Genomic DNA, 24,085 nt, shown 5'->3' with positions numbered 1-24,085 from the left:
TAAAAGATACTGAACATATTTTTTTTGTGGGAATATCAAGATGACTTAGCCCTTGTTCACACATCACATTAAGCCATAGTTGTAAGACCCTGTGATTTAATGTGAATGCTCAGTGTGCCTGTGTGTACTGCTGAAACCATGGGTGTTGCAGTCTTCCTTTGCAGCTGGAAAGCAAACCATGGCCTGCCTTTGCATTACCTCCAGTCCTGGGCTCATGGTTGGTTTCCTTCAAACAAACAAGTGCTAAGTCCAGAGCAAACTTTGGTTACTGAGAGGAACCAATCACAAATCCAGGTTCAGGTGCAACACTAAGTGAGACCACGGCTTGTTTCCTGGCAATGGGGGTGGAGTGAAGCACCCATGATTTCAGCAGTATGAATAAACATACTTGGTGTTCTCATTAAATCAAAGATAAAATAAACTATGGTTCAATGCGACATGTGAGCCAGGCATTATTGGGTGATAGTTTTCAGGGTCTTCTAAAAAGCCCAGGAGAGGATTACTTTATAAGCCATATCTGAAATCAAAGTTTCTTTGCCGGAGTACCTGCATCTGAGTGCCAGATTATTATGGTGTGGTGGTGATTAAGATTGTTTTGAAGTTAGATGGACCTTGCCCTTTCCAAATGAAAGTTATTATTTCTCCACATTATTAACACAGATAAGTAACAACAATATATTGGGGTGAATATTAATCTTAATGCGTCTTTTCAGGTACATAGGTGAAACATCATAAACCCTAACTGGCTCCTTATCTGAAAGTCTTTACTACAAGAAAGGTTCTCTCCCACACTGATAATGTGGAAGAAAATCAAACCAGTGAGACCATATACGCAAACAAGACACGCATGGAAGCATCATTGGGCTCCCAATGATCCTTACGAAGGATTACCAAAACCTGCTCCTGCTCCCAAGGAGGCTATGAAACTTGGTATAGATTGTGGTCCAAGAAGAGAGAGCTTAACCATGATCCTACCTTTCAATGACATGCTAAGCCAAACCTTGGCTTAGCTGCGGTTGCACTGTGCTATGCTAAAAGATCTGGAGGGAGGAAAGCAGGTACTATAGCTTGGCTAACTGTGATGTGCAAACCAGGTCAGTGAATCATGCCCATCTCATGCACCTCCTGCATTATAATTGGAGGCTAGTCATGTCTCAGTCTCCCTATTGTGGAAAAAGGAAGACTAAAGAACAGTGGGATGAGATGAAACCAACCAAGCTCAAAATCAACTACTTCTCTCCCTCACCCAGAAAGGTTCTCCCAAAGACTAAGCCACAAAATTCAAACCAGACTGTGCCAGAAGCAAGAGTAGAAGCCCAGAGGGTACATCAAATTGCCTACATATCAGTTGACTCAAAAGAGTGAGTCCAGCTTGTAATTTCTATGATCAAAAGAATCAGTAGCAAATCACAAGTGGAAAACAGTCTTCTTTGCTTTTTTTCAATTGATCTGCTTTCTCTAACCCTTATCCTTCCTCATCGATTAACTCTGCTGTTTGTTATTTTCACCTACCAAATCGTATCTAAAAACCCTTTTATACTGCAAGTGCCCTGCCTTTCTGTTTATCTTGTAAAGCCAGTTGAACACATTAGGTGGTGTATCAATAAAAATAATAAAATAACGTTAAGCTTAGGAGAAGTGATGTGAAACACAACACATGACTTTACATCTCTATATGCTACTTCATTTTGGCCATGTTCTCCCATAAGTTCTTCAGGGACAGTCACATCCAAATATGGGAATAATGTCAACAGAAAATAGCACTGAGATATTTTTTTTAAAAAAATCCACGGTCATTTGTCTTGCTCATAGCAATAGCTATTTATATTTACATAGCAGTACTTCAAGTATATTTCTCAGGACTTATAATCTTATAATAGGGAAAGGAAGCCTGTGGCCCTCCAAAAGTCATTGAACTGCATCAGACCTAGCCAGCATGATTATTAGTCAGGGATGGTGGGAGTTCTAGTCCAGAAACATCAGTTGTTTTCCCTGCCATGTCTTATAACAACCCCATAGGGCAGCATTCTCATCTCCATATTGCAGAGGGTGAGCTGACCAGGGCCAGCTCAGAGGGTGAAGCAGCCTTGCTCAAGCAGCAGAATGTGAAGTACCAACAAAACAGCCTTCTTCAACTTGGTGCTTTCCATAACAATAAAAGGAGGCAAATGGTTAATTATTTTGTTTGTGGTTGGATTTGTAGTACCATGAGAAGATGGCACTATTTGGATTGACTGCATTAGGGACACGGTACTTCTGTCTGATAATGCGATAATGAAGAAGCTCATGACTAAGGGAACATCTGAACTGAGGACTTCCTGCTCAGACTCTCAGATGTCCCAGCTCACATGCATTCAGCATCTCATGCCCCATGTGACATACTTCCCTTTCAGCAGGATGGGAGAACCATACCTCTCACCATCTCTTGACCTTTGGCCATGCCAGCTAGGGCTGATGGAACTTTCTTGCACAGTATCTTTCTACACTACGGATGAGGAATGGAGACCCTTTGGCCCTCCAGATGCTTTTGGACTCCCAACTCCCACCAGCTCCAGCTGCAGTGCCAATGAACAAGGTGGATGCGAGTTGTAGCCCAACATCCGGAGGACCACAGATTCCCCATGGCTGCCCTACTGTTTCAGGCAGGGCTTTTTTTCAGAGAGAGCTCAGCTCCAGCACCTCTCAGGTGGGTGCGCCATTGCCATTCTACCAGAACAAGGCAGAAGCTCATGGCGAGCTCCGGCACCTCTTTTTCTAGAAAAATAGCACTGGTTCAGGTATAATGTGGTCTTCTTCAAAGTCTTGTGTTTTTGGACAGGCGGCTTCCCTGGTTTCTACAGAAAACTCCTTATTGCAGAACCCTTTCTGCGGGGGCGGGGGGCTTTTTGCCTTCCCATTCATCTGACGATGGTTCAACCATCTTCGTAGATGCTCAATGCTTCACTCTACCCTAGTATTTCCAGAAGGGCTGGCCTGTCCATGGACTTCTACTTTTCCTTTTTGCAAAAGTTCTTCCGGACAGACTTCCTCCCCACCCGCCAGGCACCTTCCTTGCTACATTCCCACGATTATACTGTCCTCTATCAGCCAGTTCTCTCCCCGCTTCCAACCTCCTTTCGGGCCAGGACCAGCCTTGGAGCGCGTGCAGACGAGCGTGCCTCTGCCCGCGTGCAAAGCGCCCTCCCCTCAACCATAAGAACCCCCCATTAAGTGTCTACAAACAACAGCCTAACGGCCTGAGGGGAGAGAGGAGCGTGCGAGGACAAGTTTCGCACACAGCCGGCGCCTCCCTTCCCTCACGGGATTCGGCCCAGCCCGGCCGTCGCCGTCCTGTCGTCCCCCTCACTGCCCCGGGGCTCAGGGGCGAGTCTCCCCTCGGAGGCGGCGGGACGGGCTCGCTCCCCACCCCGGTACCCCCGGTACCTTGGCGAGGTCCTCGAGGTCCTCCCTCTCGAGGCACGTGTAGTTCTCCAGCAGGTCCCACTTCTCACTCAGCAGCCGCCCCGCCATGTCTCTCTCGCGGGGCGACTCGAGCGCCCAGAACGCGGCGCTGCCCAGCAGCAGGTAGCTCAGGTAGGCGAGCAGCAAGAACGGCGTGGCGGGAAGCCGGCGGCCCGAGGACGAGGCGGCTCCCGGCGTCGCCCGGCCGCACCTCCCGCCACAGCCGCACATCGCCAGCTTCGTGCCTTCACCGGCCCGCGCGCAAGTTAAGTGGGCGGCAGCGGCGCTGGGCCACACTCGGCCAGGCGGGGGAAGCGGCTCCGAGCTACCCTGGCGGCTTCCCCTAAGACGCCGGCGGCTCTCTGATGCTCTGGGAGGAGCCAAGGCAGCGCCTCGCGCTTTTCAAACCGGGCGAGTAGCTCCGCTTCCGTCAGTCGCAGCGCGCTCACTCGCGGAGTTTGGCCCGCGGGAGCGAACTTGGGGCCCTCGAGGTTGGGGCCTGGGGAGGCGTTGGGTGCCCAAAACCCTCCAGAAGGGCCGCAGCATCGCCGCCCTCGTTTTAGGCCCGGCGCCCCGCCAGCCCCTGGAAGTAAACGTTGAGAGGGGGAGTGCTGGCCACAGAGTAGCTACTCAAAAGGTAAACCACATTTGATGCGTCTCAACAGGGGCCGAGAGACCTGCGGCAGCATTAGGTCGCCAGAGATGGGCGGAGCAATTCTAACTAGGTAGATGCACATAAACTGCATCCTAATGGCTTCTGGCCAGAAGGTCAGTGGTCAAAATCGGGGGAGGGCAGCGAAAACTTGGGTTTTCTGGTCTTCCACGGACTCCTGTGGATTTAGTTACACCTGCATTTGGGGTGGTACAAGTGGGTGGGGCCAGCTAATCAAGGGAGTTTGGGGGCAGCCCCCGCCACGCCCACCACCTTTGGCATAATTTATGACAGCAAGGCTTTCCCTCACCCATAAATAGATCTGCCAGGGCAAGTAATTGCCCTTAAAGTCAGCTCAGCCAGGGGGATGTACACCACATACTTACCTCTCCCAGTCAATGTATCTAGTGAATAGGAGCGTGCTGTTAAAATTTGTGCTCTACACACTATGGTTTTGGATCATGCTGCTACAGACTATGACTCCAGCTATAGGGATTAAAAGTGCTATTTCAGTTCAGGGATGATCCAGTTAATAAGTGTCTAGGATCATTCTGGACTAGACAAATGAGGGATGTTTTTAAGTGTAAAGGAAATAAACATTTTGGGGGGTAATGCAGGGCTACAAAACGACACTGAAGCATATCCATTTTCCTTAACATTCTCTTTTAAAATAAAACATTTATTTTATTTATTCACTTTCTATCTCACTCTTCATCAGCATACGATCCATGGGCAGGTTACATCATAAAACATATACAACAAATCCAAATACAACAGGATACATTACACTGTGAAAGTAAAACATAACTGGAATTCTTACAAGTAGTCCTACAGTCCTGCCACTACTTCACCAAGTTTACAACTGACCTCATAACATCAAGCCCTATCCCAAGACCTGGGCAAAAAGGCAAGTCGTTAGCTAGTACCAGAAGGTACACAGTGTTAATGTGAGCTGTACTTTGGAGTGGAGGGTCCCTGCTTTTCCTTATTTTGATTCCTTCTCTTTAAACTGGACTCGGACAGGACAGCACAACAAATAGGGGACTCTCCTCTATAAAGTAGGGCAGAAGGCTGCCTTAGGAAACAGGAAAATACCCATCATGCCTAGGGAATTTCAAAGGAGTCTGGCTTCAGTTTAAAATGAACGTCAGAAGTGCTCTGCTGGATCAAACACCTATCGGGTCCAGCATCCAGTTCTCACAGTGGCCAACCAGATTCCTGGTAATCAGAGGCTTGATGCCTTCCAATAGTGACAATAGAACATAGCTACTGTGGCTAGTTTGCCACCGATAGCCTTATTCTCCATGAACTGATCAAATCCTATTTTAAAGCCAACTTGCTGGACATTACTACATCCTGAAGGAATGAGTTCCATAGTTTAACTATGTGCTGTGAACAAGTACTTTCTCTTTCTCTGTCTTAAATTTTCCAGCATTCAGCTTCATTTGCCTTGTAACCTTACCCGCCTTTTCTCCAAACTAATAAGTCCCAGATGGTATAACTTTTCCATGTAGGGGAGTTGCTCCAACTCCTTGATCACTTTGCTTGCCCTTTTTTGAACTTTAGGAAGAGAAGCTTTGGATTACTGGCTGTGAAGAAAGATGCCTAGAAGAGTATTACCATTCCCTGCAGCACCTTTGTGATGAACGAATGCAGGGGTAGCAAACCTATCATCCTCAGCATGTTTTGAACTTCAACTCCCATCAGCTCCAGCCAGCATGGCTAGTGCTTGGGGATCAGGGGAATTGTAGTTCTCAACATCTGGAGGGCACCATATTGGTTAACCCTGAACTAATGTGACTCTGAGAGGATCTTCTTTAATGAATCCTGCTTCACGAAGTGGGGGTACATGCCTGAAATTTTCCACCCACAACAGAAACTGAAGCCATGTAGAGAAGCAGGAGCTGCAGCTGTAATTCAGAATAACATGCTTTAGTGGCCAGCAACCAGACTGATAGTGCAAAGGAATTATCACTGATTGCTGGAACACTAGACCAACCCTGTTGCCTCTGAACAGCCCAGAAACAATGAAGAAGGACGTCCAAGGGCTTTTCCAGCTCTGCTTTGCACCCTGTCCTGGATGATGGGAGAAACAGATGTGGCATATAAGCAAGACCATCTGGGTAAAAGGGGCAGCACAGGCCCCCAGTTCCTAACTACTGACATAGGCACATAAAAACATGATTGACGGATACAAGTGTCAGGACCCCCAGAGTCTAGAACCAGTAACTTTGGTATCTCTATGCAGCTTCCCCGTGTGGTAAGCTGGTAAAACATCTTTAGAACAATAGGTTGGAACATCTTCCTGGCAGTGAAGATTCTCATCCAGCTGGGTTAGCTATTGTGTACTCCTAGTCAGGAAGAGCTATAAAAGAGTTACTGTCTAGAAAGAGGCCTTCCTTAGACAACAAGGTTTTCCTGGCTCTGGTATTCTTTGCTTTTTTCAATTGATCAGCTTTCTGTAACCCTTATCTTTTTTCATTGATTAACTCTGTACATTTACAATACTGTTTTTGACTGCTGTTCATATTTCTAATTCTACTTGGAAATTCATTAGTTTATTGTATCTCTTTAAATAATTCCAAAAAATCCCCACTCTTCCCATATCTTTCTCTCATCTTGGATTCTTATCTTTGCTGTCCTAGTTGCAAGTTCCGCATATTCAATATATTGCCATTCTTCTTTTGTTGGAGTTTTTTTTTGTCCTTCCATTTTTTAGCATATAATATCCTAACCACTGTAGTTGCATAGAGGAAGAGGCTAAATTTCTTTTTAGGGATATCTCCATTAGTTATGCTTAGTAAAAAAAAAGCCTCATTTTTTCTTTCTTTCTTTTTTGAAAAGTCAACCTTAGCATCTTTTTGAATTCTGTGTAGATCATTTCCCAATACCATTTAGCCTGTTTACAGGACCACCACATATGCATGAAGGTCCCTTCTACCTCCTGGCATTTCCAACATAATTTGGATCCCTTTTCAATAATTTACTAGGAGTTAAATACCACCTATAAATCTGTTTTTTCCCCTTTAGGGCATAGCATGCCAAGAAGTTCAGTGTTGATTTCCATAGCCTCTCCTACGCTTCCATTTCTATATTATGGCCAATGTCTATTGCCCAATGTGTCATAGTCACCTTTATAATCTCATCCTTTGTCTCTCATTCTAGCAGTATTTTATACATTTTTGAAATAAATTTTTCGTTGCTTCCAATTATCACTTATGGATCAGTAGCAGGTTAGAGAACAAGAAGCAGAGAGTGGGAAGGTGAGTTCTTTCATTAAACTTGTTTGTAAATGGTCTGGAGTGAGCAGTGAGGGAGCCAAGTTTGCATATGACACTGAATTATTATGGATGACCTTTCTAAAGTCTTAACCCATGTATGGCATCATGTATTATCTATTATCAATTGCCATTTATCATTGTTGTTGTTGAATTTATGCCCCTTCTTTTCTTCTGATAGAGTCCAGGGCAGCATCCACAATACCTACCTTATTTGATGTGGAAACCATGTATAGTTTATTGCTTCTCTTTTATAAAATCCAAAAATAATAAAAAGTGTATTGGCTAGCCCCCACTCTCAAACAAGAGAGTTCAGATTTTGTGGTAAAGGTGAATCCATTTGCCAGTTTCAAGAAAGATTATGAATGGATTTTTCAAGGGGCTTGCCATTTCTCCACAAAGAAGTGATATATAACAAATGACCAGTTGGAGAGTAATATTCTACACACTGTTGAACCCTGCAACATGTAATCTTCTGTGTGCTTAGAACATTATGATCCAGGAGATGGAAAAAAAGTGTGTGGATTGCTATATTTTGTGTCAGAAAAATGAAGCTGGTATGATACTGAATGGCTGGTGTTGAGGCACAGAATTGGAGGTTATGTGAGCCTTATATCCCTAAACTTCTTATCTTGAAATAGACAACTTTGAGGACAATTGTTATCTCCAAGAATAAAATCTGACACATGCAGTTCAATTTTACTGTTTGCTGATTATGGCTTAGCCTCTAGTGGTGTCCAGGCTTTTTTCAAAGAGGGCCAGATTTGATGAAGTGAAGAGTGAAGGGCCGACCAAAATTGTTAACCTTTTTTTAGGATTGAAGTTGATTAGGCCCCTGAAATGGACTTTGGACATGCCTGGACTAGCTAACCTTTTGGAGGCTCAGTTTTGTGCAATTTTAATGGGGATAATTTTACTATCAGCATTTTTTATGGAAAAGGTCCTGAGGAAAGTGCAGGCATTCAGTTACAAATGGAAACTTTCCCCATCTCGACTGGTTCTATCAAGGCTTTATAAGGAAGATAAGGCTGATTGACAGTCTAAGGAGTGATTGCCAGAGCTACCATTTAAAAAGGGAATAGGGATCACCTAACAACTTTCAACAGTTGGTACCTGATGTTGCTGAGAGGTGCTTGAAAACAGATGAAGGAATTCTACCCTGTTAGTTTTACTATATCTCTTAACTGCATTTTGTGCATAAGGAAACAGTGGTTTAGGCTGATATTTGCAGAGCTCCTGACAGTCGGCTCAATCTGTCCAGAAGATCCAATGGGGTTGGTAATACACAGAAGATCATCTTCATTCAATAGCTTTCTTTGTCAGGGTTTTGTCTTGCTGATCAATGTGGACATACATGCAGCCACTTGGCAGAAGTATGCAGAATGTAGCACACAGGTTATTCCCTCTCCCATCAGCAGAAGTAGGGACAGGAGGAAGCATGTCTTCCACATTTTATTTGCCCTCATGGTTCACTGCTGAATGTAGAAATCTTTTTCCCACTCATTTGTTTTAGCCACTGGCATTTCTATGTGCTAAGCAAAAGTTTAACCTTTCACACATTACTGCTATCCAGTAGTCACCTAGCTCAATCCACACTTACCAGAAGATCAGGAGGAAGGAAATCTATTGAATGCTGGCTGGCCTAGCATGACTTGACATCTAGAATCTTGATCTCTCTTCCCACTAGGGGAGAAGACATCCATTGTAGGCTTAAGGAGTCCTAAATTGATAGTGTAGATTTCTGGGGATCATAGGACCTAAACCTACAAATACCCTCAAATTTGTAACAATGGCAGTGGATAAAATAAGTTGGTTTACCTTTCTCTGTCTCTGGTAATGGAAGAAGGGGAGGGAACAATTTCCGTTGGCAGTCTGGAAACCTGAGACCAGAAACTGTCCCAAACTTAACATGTGGAACTGGGAACATCTAAATCTTGTTCTATCCACAAAGATCAGAACCACTTGAGAGATTTCAGATTACAGTTTGCTTAAGGAAAACACAAAAGCAGATAGCAGTGACTCTCCCTTGTTTCTCTTGATATCAGTTTTGGAGGAAAAATGAATCTCTACAAATGGTGTGTTGCAACCTTGGTAGTGCCAGCTGGTTTGCTCCTGCTGGAAACAGTGGTATCCATCAGCCCAAATGCTGAATTGAATTAAACAAGATGATGTGGTATAATGGTAGACTGTATATTTGCGGAAGGAATCAGATGTGTGGAAAACATGTGGCATTGACACTTTCAGTTCGTTTTCCTCCAAAGGCTTCATTGGGCTGTTTGTTGTACATATTGCCAAAGGGTTTCTTCTGTTTCCAAAAAATCTCCTTTCCCTTATGAAGTGACCCACTCATTATGTACAGTATTTGATGCAAGATGTCTTGCCCACAAACATCGCTTTGTAGGCATAAGGGAAAGGACAAGAGACTTGTTGGTTTTTTGTGTTGCTTATCCATTAGTCACTCTCAGCTAGGGATATGGATCCTGGGTTGATCAGGGTTATCCTCTAATTTGGTGACAGCTGTCTCTGCAGTGCCTGGGCCAGACTTCTGCCAATTAAGCTGTAGGAATTTCTCCATCAGGTCAGCTCCCAGATTAAAGATCAGAGCGAGCCAGACTAAGCCAAAAATAATCCAGATTGCTGCCAGGCTTCTGTACACTGATATATAATGCTTATTAGGATCTGTGCCTAGAAAGAAAGAAAAAACCAAGAAAACCCACAAGTAAGATTTGGTTTCTCTACAACTGGGAGGAATATATGCCAACACAATGAACACCATGCACACATACACAACTCATATGCACTTGTGTACAAAACCATGCAAGATTGTTAACTGGCATTCCACCTGTGTGCATTTGTCCACAGATTAGAAGTGATGTGATATTTTCCTGGATACGCATTATGAGTTGCATGCCTAGGGTAGGTTTGGTTTTTCTGCCTTTGCAGTGTGGTCTGTTGGATTATGCCCATTCTTACTTTCCCTAGGTTTACAACTTTCCCATACTGTTACTCACCATCCCCAACGTTGCCACCAACTCTACTGTTAGCATGAACGAGATCTACATGAAACTATCCTTACCATAGCCACCAGATCATTGTCCTTGAACTTTGCTACTCTGATGACAGCAACATAGGAAAAAATTATAGAGGGCTAGCTATGTTAGTTGCTTGCAGCTAAAACAATTAGTCTTGCTGTGGCACTTTAAAGACTAACGCATTTAATAACAGCATAAGCTTTCATTGGTTCAAGCCCAGTTCATCAGCTGCATGAAAGTAAAATCATAGTTGGCAGCTATATAAAGGAGGACATTATACAATCAGAGTTCAGTGGCAATGGGATGCCAAAAGTTACAGTCAGAGGTAAGTAGAGCTTGACTGTAAATTAAGTAGGCAAACTTTTACCCTTAGTGGTAAGTGCTGAAATCATTGCATTAACAGTGCAGGTGGGGCTCGTCGGAGAACATTCTGAACATTTCCAGAACACCCTGTAAATGACCTTAAGATTGTCATTCTGGAACCAAGGAACTTCAAAGGAAGAGTACAGCATAAAACAACCAAATTACAATTCATCAAGAATTCCAGTGCTTTGTGGGTTAAAGTGTGACGAAGGATTTTTAAAATCATGGTGCATACACTAATTAGCTGTCTAATGCCAGAATATCTGTGTTCCATAGGCGCCGACTCCATGGGGCTTGAGGGGGCCCGAGCCCCCTCAAAAATTCGTTTGAGGGGGCTCCGCCCCCCCAATAATCTCCGGCGCCCCTCCAGCAGAGCGCCATCGCCGCCCCTCCCCCAGCCCAAAATGCACAGGGAGGGGCGGGCTGCATGCCTCCTGCCCTCCCTCCCGAGCAAAAGCTCCACCCAATTTCCTTTGGAGCTGATTAATAGGCGCAGCACGCTCTCCCCTATTCGCTCACGAGGAGGCGGCGCCACTTTATTTGCATATTCATGAGCTTATTTATTATTCATGAGCTTTCCCGGGCCCCCCCAATATTTTTTATAAGTCCGCGTCCCTGCTGTGTTCATCTAGTCCAAGGGTAGGCAAGCTAAGGCCCAGGGGCTGGATCCGGCCCAATCGCCTTCTAAATCCGGCCCGTGGATGGTCTGGGAATCAGCATGTTTTTACATGAGTAGAATGTGTCCTTTTAGTTAAAATGCATCTCTGGGTTATTTGTGGGGCATAGGAATTCTTTCTCTTCCCCCAGAAAAAAAAATATAGCCTGCCCCCCCAAGGTCTAAGGGACAGTGGACTGGCCCCCTGCTGAAAAAGTTTGCTGACCCCTGATCTAGTCCAACATTATCTGCTCCAATTGGCAATAGTTCTACAGAGTGTAAGGCAGAAAGGTGCTTTTCTTATTGTCTGCTACCTAATTCTTCTAACAGGAGTTTCTGGGGTGGGGCATGGGGGAGGATTGAAACTGGGACCTTCTGCAAGCAAAGCATATGTGCTACCACTAAGCTGTGTCCCCTTCCCTGACAGGCCAAGAGAAAACAATTTGGGATACACATGACCTCAACTTAGTCCTGTAAGTTGATTTAGGAAAAGCACATGAGTCTGCAAGAAAGTTTCACATGTTGCTGGCTCTGCATGAATGCAAACCAGAGATGCAGGAAGTGGTACTTGAGGGGGAAAGAGGAACCAAAGAGTTAGGGTGAAATAAGCTTCCCTATGCATGGAGGGTTTTTGTGTGTGTGTGTCTATAAATAAATAGAACACACTGCAGTTTCTTACTGCACTAATCAATGGCAATCTCAAGGAATCCTTTTCTTCCAAAGCAAATACAATGAGGAACAAGGAACAAACATTTATGTCTGTTTCCAAAAAGAAGACCACGTAATGTTGTCAGCTCCTATAGCAGTCTATGGACACAGGTTTAAAAGTAAAACAAAACAAAACAAAACAGAACAAAACAAAACACCACCATAGGCATTTCCCATGTTATTAATAGTGTGTTAAGTCATCTTGATGTGCCATTTTGCAGCACATGGTTTTTCACAACATGTTTTTGTGTAGATTGCCACCAAACACACATTATTTTTTGGACATGAAAGGAACAGCAATTTTTTTTTGCGTGCTTTGTGAAGCCTGGCTGAGCACATTTCAGGCTCTATGTGTATATACAACCCCCCCCCCCCAAACCCCCATCTATATATGCTTTGTGTAAATGTAGGGTTGTCACCATCATGCTCAGCTTATAAGTTTCCCAGAAGCATCTGGCTGGTGAATGTTGAAGATGGAATGCTGGACCAGATGGACCTGATTGGTCTGATCCAGCAGGACACTTCTAATTCCAGTTACTCCTTTCAGGATTGGAGGACATTAACATTGCACTGAGTGGGAGAAATAACAATAACAGAAGGGGAAAGAGAGCACTCTTCTGTCAGTCCTGTGCTGCTTAGTGTGGAACTGTTCCTATCACTATAAATGTGGAGACTCACTCATGGCCACAGTAAACAAGCAGGGGTGGCTCAAGACATTTTGCTGTCTGAGGCAAACAACAAGATGGGGCCCTTCCCCAGAGCACTTGTGTAGGGGATGCAGTCACATCCCTGGTCACTCCCCCTACCTCAGCATCTGCCATGTGAGGCAGTTGCCTCACTCTGTCTCATTGTAGGGCCGGCCCTGATCACAAGCAAATGGCCATTGCTATTAGTTCACTTTGTCATTTGTGTGATGCTTAAGTTGGTTGGACTGCATGTGATTTAAGCAAGAGCATGTTTTAAACCAATGTATTTTCCTCCTTGAAAGTATAACTCCTTAGTTCTTAATAGAGCTGGTTAAGCACTGTTTAGTGAATGAATGCATGAATTTTGGCACTTATTTGCAGCCTCAGCAGAGAAGTCATGAATAATCTAGATGTTACATGCGCTGATTGCAGTGTGATCACATTCCTGGATTTCATTAGAGTTCCTCCTGATCAAAGTTAATTGGGAGAGGAGGACGATCTCAGGGGCAGAATATGTCACCACCACCACCCTTTCTATTACCTACTACATAGTCTCCAAATCCAATGGTGCTGAGGGTGATGAAGGTGAAGTAGAAGCCTTCTCCATAACTCCAGCCTTCCACGTAACTGAAGATCATGGGTGGGAAAACCAGAAAAAGCAAAGTTCCAACCATCAGGAAGAATCCCATTGTCAGAGTCTGAACCACCTGAGAAACATGAGAAGGGAAATGACAGTTTAGAAGAACTATGCTTCTGCCTGGCATGACTTGGTCTGGTTGGTCTGAGTGCTTTCAGATCTGCTACCTAAAGGCTGTTTCATACCTGTTTCATACTGCTTTATAGCTCCCCCAGAGGAACTTTTAAAAACCTCCTCCATGGAGCAAAGATCCATGTAAATCAGAAGTGGGGAACCTTTTCTGGCTGGTAGGCCAGATCCTTATCCCATCTGTCAATCATCTGTTGTCACTATAATGTCAGGTGACCTTGTACAGTGGTACCTTGGGTTACAGACACTTCAGGTTACAGATGCTTCAGGTTACAGACTCCGCTAACCCAGAAATAATACCTCAGGTTAAGAACTTTGCTTCAGGATGAGAACAGAAATTGTGCTCAGGCGGCACAGCAGCAGCAGGAGGCCCCAAGTGGTACCTCAGGTTTAGAACAGTTTCAGGTTAAGAACGGACCTCCAGAACGAATTAAGTTCTTAACCCGAGGTACCACTGTACTTTGAAGCCTCTGTTTTCAAAGTACAGTGCAGGTTGATTGAAAGGCCTTTTGCAAGCAGCCCCATACTGCTCTTTAAACTCCCTAAAACTGGAGGTTCAAATAGTAGCACAGGGCCACTTCCCAATGGGCTTTCAAACAACCTCACACTGCTCTTTGAACCTCCATATTTCAGAGGTTCAAAGAGCAGTGTGGGGCTGTTTGAAAACCCCTTTGAGAGCAGCATAGGACTGTTTACAAAAGGGCTTTCAAACAGCCCCATACTGTTCACCGAGCCTCCTTTTTTTTTTTGCAAGTTCAAGGAACAGAGCTGAAGGGAAAAGTGGTTTTCAGTCAATGGAAGCCATTTTCCTCTCCTGGAATGCACCCCCTCTGGAGAACACCCTGCTCCAGCAGAGGAACAACTGTGAACTCACTTTAAGCTCCCAATTGTTCCTTTGAAGCCCTGCCCTTACCTGCTACACCTGACATCATATATGTATGTCAGGTGCAGGGTGGGTGGGTGTAGTTTGCCCAGAACCACTTCTCAGAACAAATGGGAAAGTCTGGCAGGTCAAGTTTGGACCATGAGTCAGAGGCTCCCCTCCCCAGATGTAAATGATCCTTAGCCTCTTAACCATGTATTCCGGAGACTGACTTTTACACAGCAAAAAGACAAAAAGTAGGAAAAGGTAGAATTTGTGTCCCTTTCCATGTCTAGACAGGAGTATCCCACCTCCAAGCTCACAAGGGCTAGAGAAGCTTAATCAACTAGCATTAATTAATGCCTCCTCCACAACTCACTCCTAGCATTCTATAAATCTTTATCAAACCATGACTTGGTCTGTTTTCTTCTTCCTGCTGTGCAGGCTGAAATCCTTTAGCTAGTATAGTATAGATTTATTGCGGCCATTGGCCCATATCGAAGACAATACATCAAAATTTATCCAAAAACAGTACAAGTTAAACAGTTCCAAGTTAAAACACCCATATAAAACCAATTTTACTTCAGTTAAGTAAACACTATACACAATAAGCTCCCTCTATGTAAACCACAATTCAAATCCATCAGATTTTGGGGGGTATGCGTCTTAGTTCTTGCACTTATTGATGGTTCTTAAGTTTAGCTAAGCTGTCAGAGTCATACAGTGATCCATTTCTCCTCTTTTGAAATAAAACATTAATCAGGTATCTAGCGACTGCAAGGGATCTACTTGTATCTTCGTCGTTTAGTAAGTATATTATTTGGGCTTCCTGAGGTCCGTCAGCAATTCTCGATAAATATGGGGCCAGAAACTTGGACCGTGAGGCCGAATGTAATGGACAACAGAAGATTATATGACATAACAATTCTATAGATCCACTTTTACAGTCACAGAGGAGTGAGATCTGTCCGTTGGAGAGTCTGTTACCCAACACGTTTGATGGGAAAACATTGAATCTAGCCTTTATAAAGGTATACCTGTGTGTCACCACAGATAAGGTAGTTAAATAAGATGGAAGTTTCGTTGGTGGTGTTAAGCCAAGGTTTATCGGCGAACAGGTGCCACCACCTGTCAATCCTTTAGCTAATGGGACGACTTCATTGGATGCAACCTATGATCAACCTTGATCACATATTAAAACAACAGGGAATGAGCTTGTTAAAAAGAATAACAGATAGCAACTTGTTAAAAAAGAAACAGAAGGCAAGGGGCTGGTAAGGTGAGGAGTGGGAGTCAAGAACAGATGAAGACAGATTCTTGGCAGTAGATAATTGGTGGTGCAGAACAGGGATCCAAGACTGACCCCAGAAAACATTTCATGGAGTTAGGAAACAGTTAATTAGGAATGCAGTGGACAGGACTGCTGATACAACTAGCCACAAGAACTTTCATATGCAGGTTTTTTTCTGCAAAAGAGGCAAAGTTTATGGACTAGGAGGCAACTAGAGAAGTTTTAAAATCTGCAGTTCCCCTGAATTTTGTCAGGTAGGATTTTTGTTCCTTCTAGTTAAGAAAGTAGTGGAAGAAAATCTGCTTTGAGAAAATATAAAAAAATGTCCTTCCCTCTAAGATTGCATAGTCATATACAGAAAGCATACTATACTGGGAAATAATATGAATAATCTGTCTGATATTTGTGTTTTGTGAAATTGCAGTCTTTCATCCTGCTTCCAGGATTTCAAAACTTGATATGTCGTGAGAGATTAACAGTGCGATGCTATACATTTTTACTTGTGACTAAGTCCCTTTGAGTCCAGTGTGACAAACTGCCATGTAAGTGATTCTGGCCTAAGTACCAAAGGCAGAGATTTGAGTTGGGTTGATGGTGTCTGCTATTTCTGGGAACAATGATTTATAAATGGCTTTTTTCCTGCATGTCTTTTTCCTTTGTCATGGAGTCATGGAACATGCTCACTTTTAAAACACACACCACATGAAATCTGTTTATCTCAGGAGGGAAAAGGTTCCTTTGTGTGGTACGGGCCACACAGTTTAGAACGAGCACAAACAATTGTCTCCTGGAATATCCCTGTGAACAGTTGTAATTCAGAGGAGGCATCTACAAAGTTTGCCTGGCCCTAGAGGTTTAGCTGAATTTTTTGGTTGCTACAGTGTCTGATCCCAGTCTCTGACTCAAGGGTTGAGGTAAATTCTCATTTCTGGCTAGGTCCAAGGAACAAGCAAGAAGTCTTGTTTGCTTCTGGTGTCTATGAAGTCCAGTGCAAGGTCAGGGACAACCCCTGCCCTTATTCCAGATCCAAGACTTGGGAGAAGAGAGGGTGAGGGTGCACTGCACTGGAGATGATTTCTCCAAAGCCTAGTGTACGGTCATGAGGACCTGCCTGGTTCCCACTTTGTGCTGGATCAGGCATCCACTAGATCAGATATGGTTGTCCCTGCTGACAGCTACTCAAAATTTCCTCAGACCCTCTTAATTCACCCTGGAAATTGTTGTTTAAGGAGAGAGGATATGTAGCACTCAAATGAGTAGGTATGGATTGAGCAGAATGCACCTGACAAACATTTCAGTGTCTTTCCGGTGCTGGACATATATTCAGAGCAAGGTATTGTCCAGCATCCCAGAGCAAAAAAGATAATAGAAAGAGGATGGAGAAGGCCCCTCCTGCTTCCTTGGTATGCAACCTGGAACCTTCTAGAACAAGGGTGGGGTATCTCAGGCCACTTAGGATGCTTCCCAGGCTATGCCACCTCCCCAGACCACACCCCTCACTGGCCCTGCCTCAGGTCCTCTTGAGTGCTTTTGCCTGGCTGTGATGTGTCCTTGAATTGTGACCATGCCTTTTGGTTGGTTGGTTGGATGGATGGAGGAACGTGTTGCTGTCTGCCAGGAGAAATCTTACGTTTCTGGTGCTTCCAATGTGACCTACTTTACCCAGGCAGGGGTCACCTTCATTTTTATGCAATTGATTTTTTTGGTTTGTTCCAAGAATTAACTGTGCAACTTAAGTTCTACTGACAGGAAACATTGATGGCTATCTCCATGGGGCAATCTTGTCTTGAGGCACCAGTGTTCTCAGTAAAACAAAGGTTTCTCTTCAGCTTACCTTATACTTCCATAAGCAATTACACCTTCCTGCAATTTGTCTTCGCCACGAAAGACTGAGTGTCTCACTCAACTTGAACAGACCACTCATCCTGATGACCTTTCAATAGTTTAGATTTACTGGGTGGTGAAGTTTGTTTGTTCTTTTAAAAATAAAGATCTACAAATTTTGAGGGGTAGGGTGGTTTCCACTTGTTAAAGATTTTTTTTAATTAAGATGTCATGTCTGTCATCTTCATTTGTCACTGTGTTCTGGCAAGCCTGTTTTTTATATTACTTTCATTTTGCACACCATCACCATCCAACTCTGACCCCATCTCCTTCCACGAAACCTTGCCTGCTTCCTCCAACATTTTCTCTTGGGGCCACAGACCATCTGGAATCATTTGTTATTATTCATATGAGGGATCCTTTACATTTATAGGACTGCCTGAACTGCATTTGCTGAAATGGCGTCTGACACATTCTTTCTATGGTGGTTTGCAGAAATAGGTTCTGGTAAATGAGAAAATGACACAGAACAGAGAACTGACTTGATAGCAGCCATGGGTGTTTGCAATCAAGCAACTTGCATCTGTTCAATTTAAAGCTTTCTTCTTCTTTTTTTGGAAATTCAAGTACATCCCTGTCCTGAAATCCTGAGTCAGCCAATTACTGTCACAGGAGAGGAAGCAACATCTGTATGAGTTATAATGTGTCTAAGGCACCCCTGCCTGTCCTAAAATGATACATGAAAGTCACCTAAAGGGTAACAATGTTGAACAAGCATCTGTACCTGAGCTCGGCCTGGCTTGTGGACCCATCTCTCCAAGTTGATCAGGTGAATGGTGAGCCCTTTCCCCAGCTGATTGAGAAATGCCAGATTGAGGGGCACTCCAAACAAGGCATAGAACACACAGAAGACCTGCCCTGGGACTGTGCTGGGGGCCAAATTCCCATAACCTGAAAGAAAAGCAAAAAGAATTGAAAATAGTCACACTCGCTTAACAGGGCTCAACATTTGCTTTGACCACATCGGACGTGGAATAGTCATCTATATTGGGTGACTAATCCCAAGTTCCAGATGAAGTTCCAGACTCCCTGCACCCCATTTATTTGGAGCACATTTGTCACTATCTTGTTGGGGAAAAGTGGGCAGCATGTAGCTGTCTACTCAGAAGCACACTCTGTTGAATTCTATGGGACTTATTCCTTGGTGAGCAAGTTTAGAATTGCTACAGAGCATTGGCTGGTTTATGCTGTATATTTACAAAGCAGACACTTTCAGATTTCCATGAGTATGCAATAGTGGCAGCTAGTCCATTAGGGCCCCACCAATCTCACCCAAACCCCACCTGCCTGCCTTTTTACTGGGGATGACCCTTCTCATCAGTTCCTCTTCCTTAGTTTTAGTGTTGCCCTCAACAGGGAAGAGGTTGGAGACAAAACTAGAATGAGTTGGCTCTGCCTGTCATCAGTTGCGGCTCCACCTACTGTTGGTCTCCATGGCTACTGCCCTACCAGTTCTGATTGGCACTAGGTACTGCTGGAATGCACGTCATAGACTTCAACACATGCAAAACTGACTACACACACACACTCCATCCTACAGGACCAGAAAATTAGTCATGGAAAACGTACGCATAAAAATAGGCGTTGGTTGAATATATGGCTTTTTAAATACATCTTTCAACGCCAGAGACCCTTCTGACGCAGGTTTGCCAGGTTCGCTTTGTACCATCTGTCACAGATGATTCAGTACTTCACTGAAAACCTTGCGGAACTCCAACAAGGAAAGATTTATCGGGGGGAACCTCCCGCAAAACACCCAGCTCACCTTACCTACGGTGGTGACCACCGTTCCAGCAAAGAAGAAGCTGTTGCTGAAGTCCCAGTTGCTGGGGTTGGTGGAGTTCCCTTCAGGGTTGACACCTTTCTCCCAGGCTTCCATAATGACCTGAAGTGGGATCATTTACAGGGGGAGGAATAGAAGAATGTTGTCACATCATGAACTGGGAGAGTCTCACCAGCCAGAGAGTAAAGCACAGGTTCAGTCTGTCAACAGCTGCTTTTGTAGCAGGGCTGAAAAGGACAACGGTCAATGAGCCAAAGTAAGCAGCACTTCTTGATACACCAACATACTCACATAGCTTCATAAAGTGGCTCTGAATATGCAAAAAAATCATAAAATGGTTTCCTGGCAAGGATTTCTTGGTTAACGCTGGAACTGTCTGGACTGTAGATATGCTTTTGCATTGCTCCTGCACTCTGTGATCAACACTGTGATCTGAGCGGGCTAATGGAAGGGGCATCTGCTCTGGGCCAAAGTGTATTAGGGAAAAGAAGGGGAGACATACCTGTTAAATACATAGTGTCAGCTGTGTTCTAACTACCTGGTTGCTGATGTCCCAGATATTGTCCTTGACATGACTGCTCCCTGCTGTGCCTGTTTCACTCTAAGGCAGAGAGGAGGAACCTGTGACCTTCCAGCTGCTGCATTACAACTCCCATCCAACTTGAGCATTGGCCATGTTGGCTGAGGCTGGTGAGAGCTAGAGTCTCATAGCAACTGGAGAGCCACAGCTGGGGATGAGCAAATGTGTCAATTTTGGGTTCCCTCAATTTCTTACCCCACCCCAATTTAATCAGGGCTGGGCTGTGGCCCTCCAGATGTTGTTGAACTCCCACCATCCCTCACTATGGGCCATGTTGGCAGAGGCTGATGGGAGTTGAAATCCAGCTACATCTGGAGGACCACAGGTTCCCTAGTCCTGTGTTAAAGGTCTTACACTACCATGGGCATAGCCAGGATTTATGTTGGTGGGGGCAGAAACACAAGTATTTTTTATTGATTTACTTGATTTGGGGGAAGCAGCTGCCCCCCTGCTCCCCTTTGGCTATGCCCATGTACGCTACTATTTGTGATTAAACACTCCAATGCTGTGTCTGGGGTGAGCCAAATCTGCCATGGCCCATGGCCCAAGAAAATGCCTAACCTTATGAACCCGCTTCATGTGCCACAGAAATCAGAAAAGCGTCAGCAGAGAAACCCAGCAGATAGATACAGATGCTGAGAAGTTCATCCTTGCAGGCTCAAGGATGCTGAGTGATGGTTTAGCATGAAGCATCGCATCAAAAGAGTGTGCTAAGATTACAATAGTATGAAGCCAAGATTGGTGATAAGGATTCCTATTTACTGAATAAGGTCGTGGATGATTTATTTTGACGAGAGATATTTAAAAGCTGTTGTGTTGTGTAGCTGAAATGTTGGTGCCCTCTAGTGGTTTTGTTTGTATAGTAACCACTGCTGTAATCCTTGTGGCTTCCTACATCAAAAAAGTTTCCTTTTAATGAAAGCACTTATACACATGCCCTGGCTTTTCTGAACTTCTGCTTATATAACAGAGGAGAAAATGCTCAGCTCCCCCCTCCCCAAATGACCTGCATTGTTTGCCTTTGGACAGCAATGCACAGGGGTCTTCTATTTAAAACGTCGTGCCAGAGAAAATGTTAAAACAAAATAGCAATTTGTGTATGTTATGAAGCACCCCTAAGCATACCCAGCTTTGCTGTGATAGCCTGCACCTCAGATGGAAGTGTTAATTATGGCATTACAGAAAGCCAGGCTCACATGTCCAAGCAGCTGAGTTGCAAAGAGCATCTGGTAAATATTTATTACCTGCCCTTCACCCCAAGGCTCCAGGGTGGGTGACAACATTAAATACATTTCATAGAATCATAGAACTGTCCAACCCCTTGCAATGCTGTATTAACAGCTAAAGAATCTCTGACAGATGAACACCCAACCCCTGCTTAACAAAACCCAATCAATGGGAATCCACCACCCTCTGAAGTAGTCTAAGCTCTTGCTGTCAGAAATGTGTAAATTTAAAAGTAAAAGGACATCAGACTCTTCCTGGAAGTATATAACCAAGATAGTGTCCCCTACGTGTCATTCCCTCTAGCCACCACCTGCTCCCCCACACAATTACTAATCAATAAGTTTTGATAGCCTGAGGATCTTGCCAGCAGAGCCCAGAACATATGTTACTCCTTTTCCTCATTTCATATAGACAGCAGAATAATATTTTCCCAGAAGGCATTTTGCAACTCTTTAGACAAACTCTTCCCAGCTGGCACCATTCAAAAGCTTCTTAAACCTATTCACTGTCAGGAAGGCGGGATTTACAGTCTTTGTTTCTATGTTAATTTCTGGAGCCCAGCTCAAGCCTAAGAGGGAATGCTGTTCATAATAGTGGCTAGGAATCTCTGGCTGATCAAGAGGATTCGTCTGTCTCTGGACAAGAGCATTTCTTGTGGACCCCTTCCCAACTCATCTTCTCTCTTAGGCTTTCTTTCGCTCCTGCACTGAAGAGACCTCCACCAACCCCTATGGACTCACAGAATAAGAATAAGGCATTCAACTCTCTCTCTCAAGCCCATCAGCTGGCCAAAGCCCCCGCTCCTTCTACCTCTTCAGCTTTGAAGCCCCCTTTCTTGGGGAGAACTGCTCTCTTTTTTCTCCTTGTTGTGCTATTTCTTCCTCCTTAGTTAGGTCACCCCAGAATCTCAGATTCCCCTATTTTCACTACTCTCAGCTATTGCCCCAAAGTCTTCCACTTCCCCCAAAGCCCCAATTTCCAGTCCTCCCTTATTATCCAGAAAACCTCCACTTCTCATTCTACAAACAAGGAGCTCGGCTCAGCATGCTCTGGCATAACTTTCATCCCTTCAGCTCAGCCCCCCCTCCCCAATTTATCTAGTCCCACCAAACTCTGGAGTGCATCCAGGTTTCAGTGAGAATTGCATGTAAACTGTTACTCATCATAACCATTATTATGCCCAATGCAAAACCACTGGTTTCAAATGGGAGCACAGCTAAATTATAGAAAACTCATTTAAACATTTCAAGTAGTGAAATAAAAGCTTGTTTTCTCAGAAACAGGATCTCAAAATTCATGGCAGAATTGAGATTTTTAAATTAAACAAAGGATTAAATTTCCCATTATTCCTTAGCAACTGTATCTACACTTACTATTTAATATGCAGCCCTTTAAATCTAGAGAACTATTCTGCCTGGTTTTGAGAACTCATTCAATATCTGTCAGTAATGAACTGGAAAGCCAGGTGTCAGTGGATGTGCACTGCATGGTTTCCTCAACTCCATATACTTAACATCCTTAGTTTTATCTTAACAAAGGAAATATATTTCTCATTAAATCTTCTTGCATGAACAGAAATGGGCAAATGATTTGGGGATATAGTTGCTCAAGTGTTTGTGGCAAAAAGCAACAATATAAGCAATAGTAATAGCAACAACAACAAATAATTCAGATGATGAATGAAGAACATATTTGGGTACAGATTTGTGTGCATTTGGGTCTGTTCACAAGTTCCATGTCCACAGAAAGTTTCAGAGGGAGGGACATCACACTTGTGGCCACACAGCCACACTCCACAGAGCAATCCACTCTGGGTGGGGCAGGGGGAGTGGGAAAGAGGAAAGAATAACATTTCCCTATTCAAAAACTACTGGAAAGTTAAGAAACAACAATATTCACCCACTGAAGGTGCAGCCTTGAAGGGAAGACATGCAGGAAACCAGAAACACATGTGCATTTAAAAACTCATTAAAACAGATTGTGGAAGGAAGCCTTTGGTCACATTAAAACACACGAACATATACTCCACTGTAAAACCTTATTCATGGGATGAAAAGGGGAGACTGGAACAGTAGTATAATTTCAAACTCAATATTAGCTGCATTGCTAAATTTTGAAAAGGGGTTAGGGATCAGAGAGAAAATTCAAGAAAATCAAAATGGCTGCTGCATACATGGGTGTTTCCACAGCACTGATTTCTCCTAATCATATTTTCTCTTCTGGGCATTCTCTGCTGGTTGTTGTTGTCCATTTTCAGTTCCTACGGGCACAGATCCTCTGTGGAACCATAGTATCAGAAGTTGCGGAAGACCCAAATCCCAACCTCTAGTCCTATGCCAGGATTTCCTGCACACCAGCCACCCACCCCACCATTAAAGTTACATGATGCAAAGATGACCATAAAGTTGGGTTCCTTGGGATTGCTCTCCTTACCTGCACAAACTGCTCCAGGGCTTGTCGATCCAAGCATGTGTAGTTCTGCAGGAACTTGAGTTTCTCCATTTGGAACTGGTCCCGAGTCTTGGCTTCTGCCTGCTTTTCCAGCAGCTGAAACACCAAGGCCCCCAGGAGGAGGTAGAAGAGGTACCCCAGCACCAGGGGCAGAGTCCAGCTGAGCTGCCGGTTGCACACTGTGAGGTAGGGCATGACTGTGGTTGGGAAGGCAGAGGCGACCTAGTTGAGTGGAGCACTCACTGGGTTAATGTTCCTGTTCCAAGAGGCACGGAAGAATCGCACGGCTGTATTCTCGGCTCACGCTGCTGAGATTCTGTTTAAACAGCTTTATGAGCATCAGGTCTGGATAACATGAGACTAATGCAAACAGATTTCACACACCCCTTTATCTTTCCTTCAGCTGGGAGCAGCACACTTACGGCT

The 24,085-nt window shown here is 44.2% G+C and overlaps 2 protein-coding genes across 2 annotated transcripts in view; both read right to left on the bottom strand.

Moving 5' to 3' along the window:
• Nucleotides 1–4,227, bottom strand: part of KCNK17 (potassium two pore domain channel subfamily K member 17) — a 30,078-nt gene extending 25,851 nt beyond the window's left edge. The window contains exon 1 of the mRNA XM_028724404.2: nt 3,424–4,227. Within this exon, the coding sequence (XP_028580237.2) occupies nt 3,424–3,672 (249 nt within the window). The 5' untranslated portion in view covers nt 3,673–4,227. The remainder of the gene's footprint in view (nt 1–3,423) is intronic.
• A 586-nt stretch (nt 4,228–4,813) lies between these two features.
• Nucleotides 4,814–24,085, bottom strand: KCNK16 (potassium two pore domain channel subfamily K member 16). Its single transcript, XM_028724405.2, has 5 exons — nt 23,642–24,085; nt 19,389–19,503; nt 18,343–18,509; nt 13,357–13,522; nt 4,814–10,056 (listed from the first exon to the last, which is right to left on the bottom strand). The coding sequence occupies exons 1-5, from the start codon at nt 23,852–23,854 to the stop codon at nt 9,833–9,835; spliced, it is 885 nt and encodes a 294-aa protein (XP_028580238.1). The 5' UTR covers nt 23,855–24,085; the 3' UTR covers nt 4,814–9,832.

Source organism: Podarcis muralis, chromosome 3 (assembly GCF_964188315.1).
Source record: "Podarcis muralis chromosome 3, rPodMur119.hap1.1, whole genome shotgun sequence".
Taxonomy (NCBI): domain Eukaryota; kingdom Metazoa; phylum Chordata; class Lepidosauria; order Squamata; family Lacertidae; genus Podarcis; species Podarcis muralis.
Note: the sequence above shows the minus strand (reverse complement) of the source record. Positions and strands in the feature narration are given on the sequence as shown.

Bases quoted from the DNA above. Each gene is read 5' to 3' on its own strand.
- KCNK16 (XM_028724405.2), bottom strand. From the start codon at position 23,854: ATGCCCTACCTCACAGTGTGCAACCGGCAGCTCAGCTGGACTCTGCCC. The intron at 19,504-23,641 runs GTAAGGAGAGCA...ATCCCACTTCAG, and splicing joins CCCTGGAGCAGTTTGTGCAG to GTCATTATGGAAGCCTGGGA. The intron at 18,510-19,388 runs GTAAGGTGAGCT...CTTTTCTTTCAG, and splicing joins AACGGTGGTCACCACCGTAG to GTTATGGGAATTTGGCCCCC.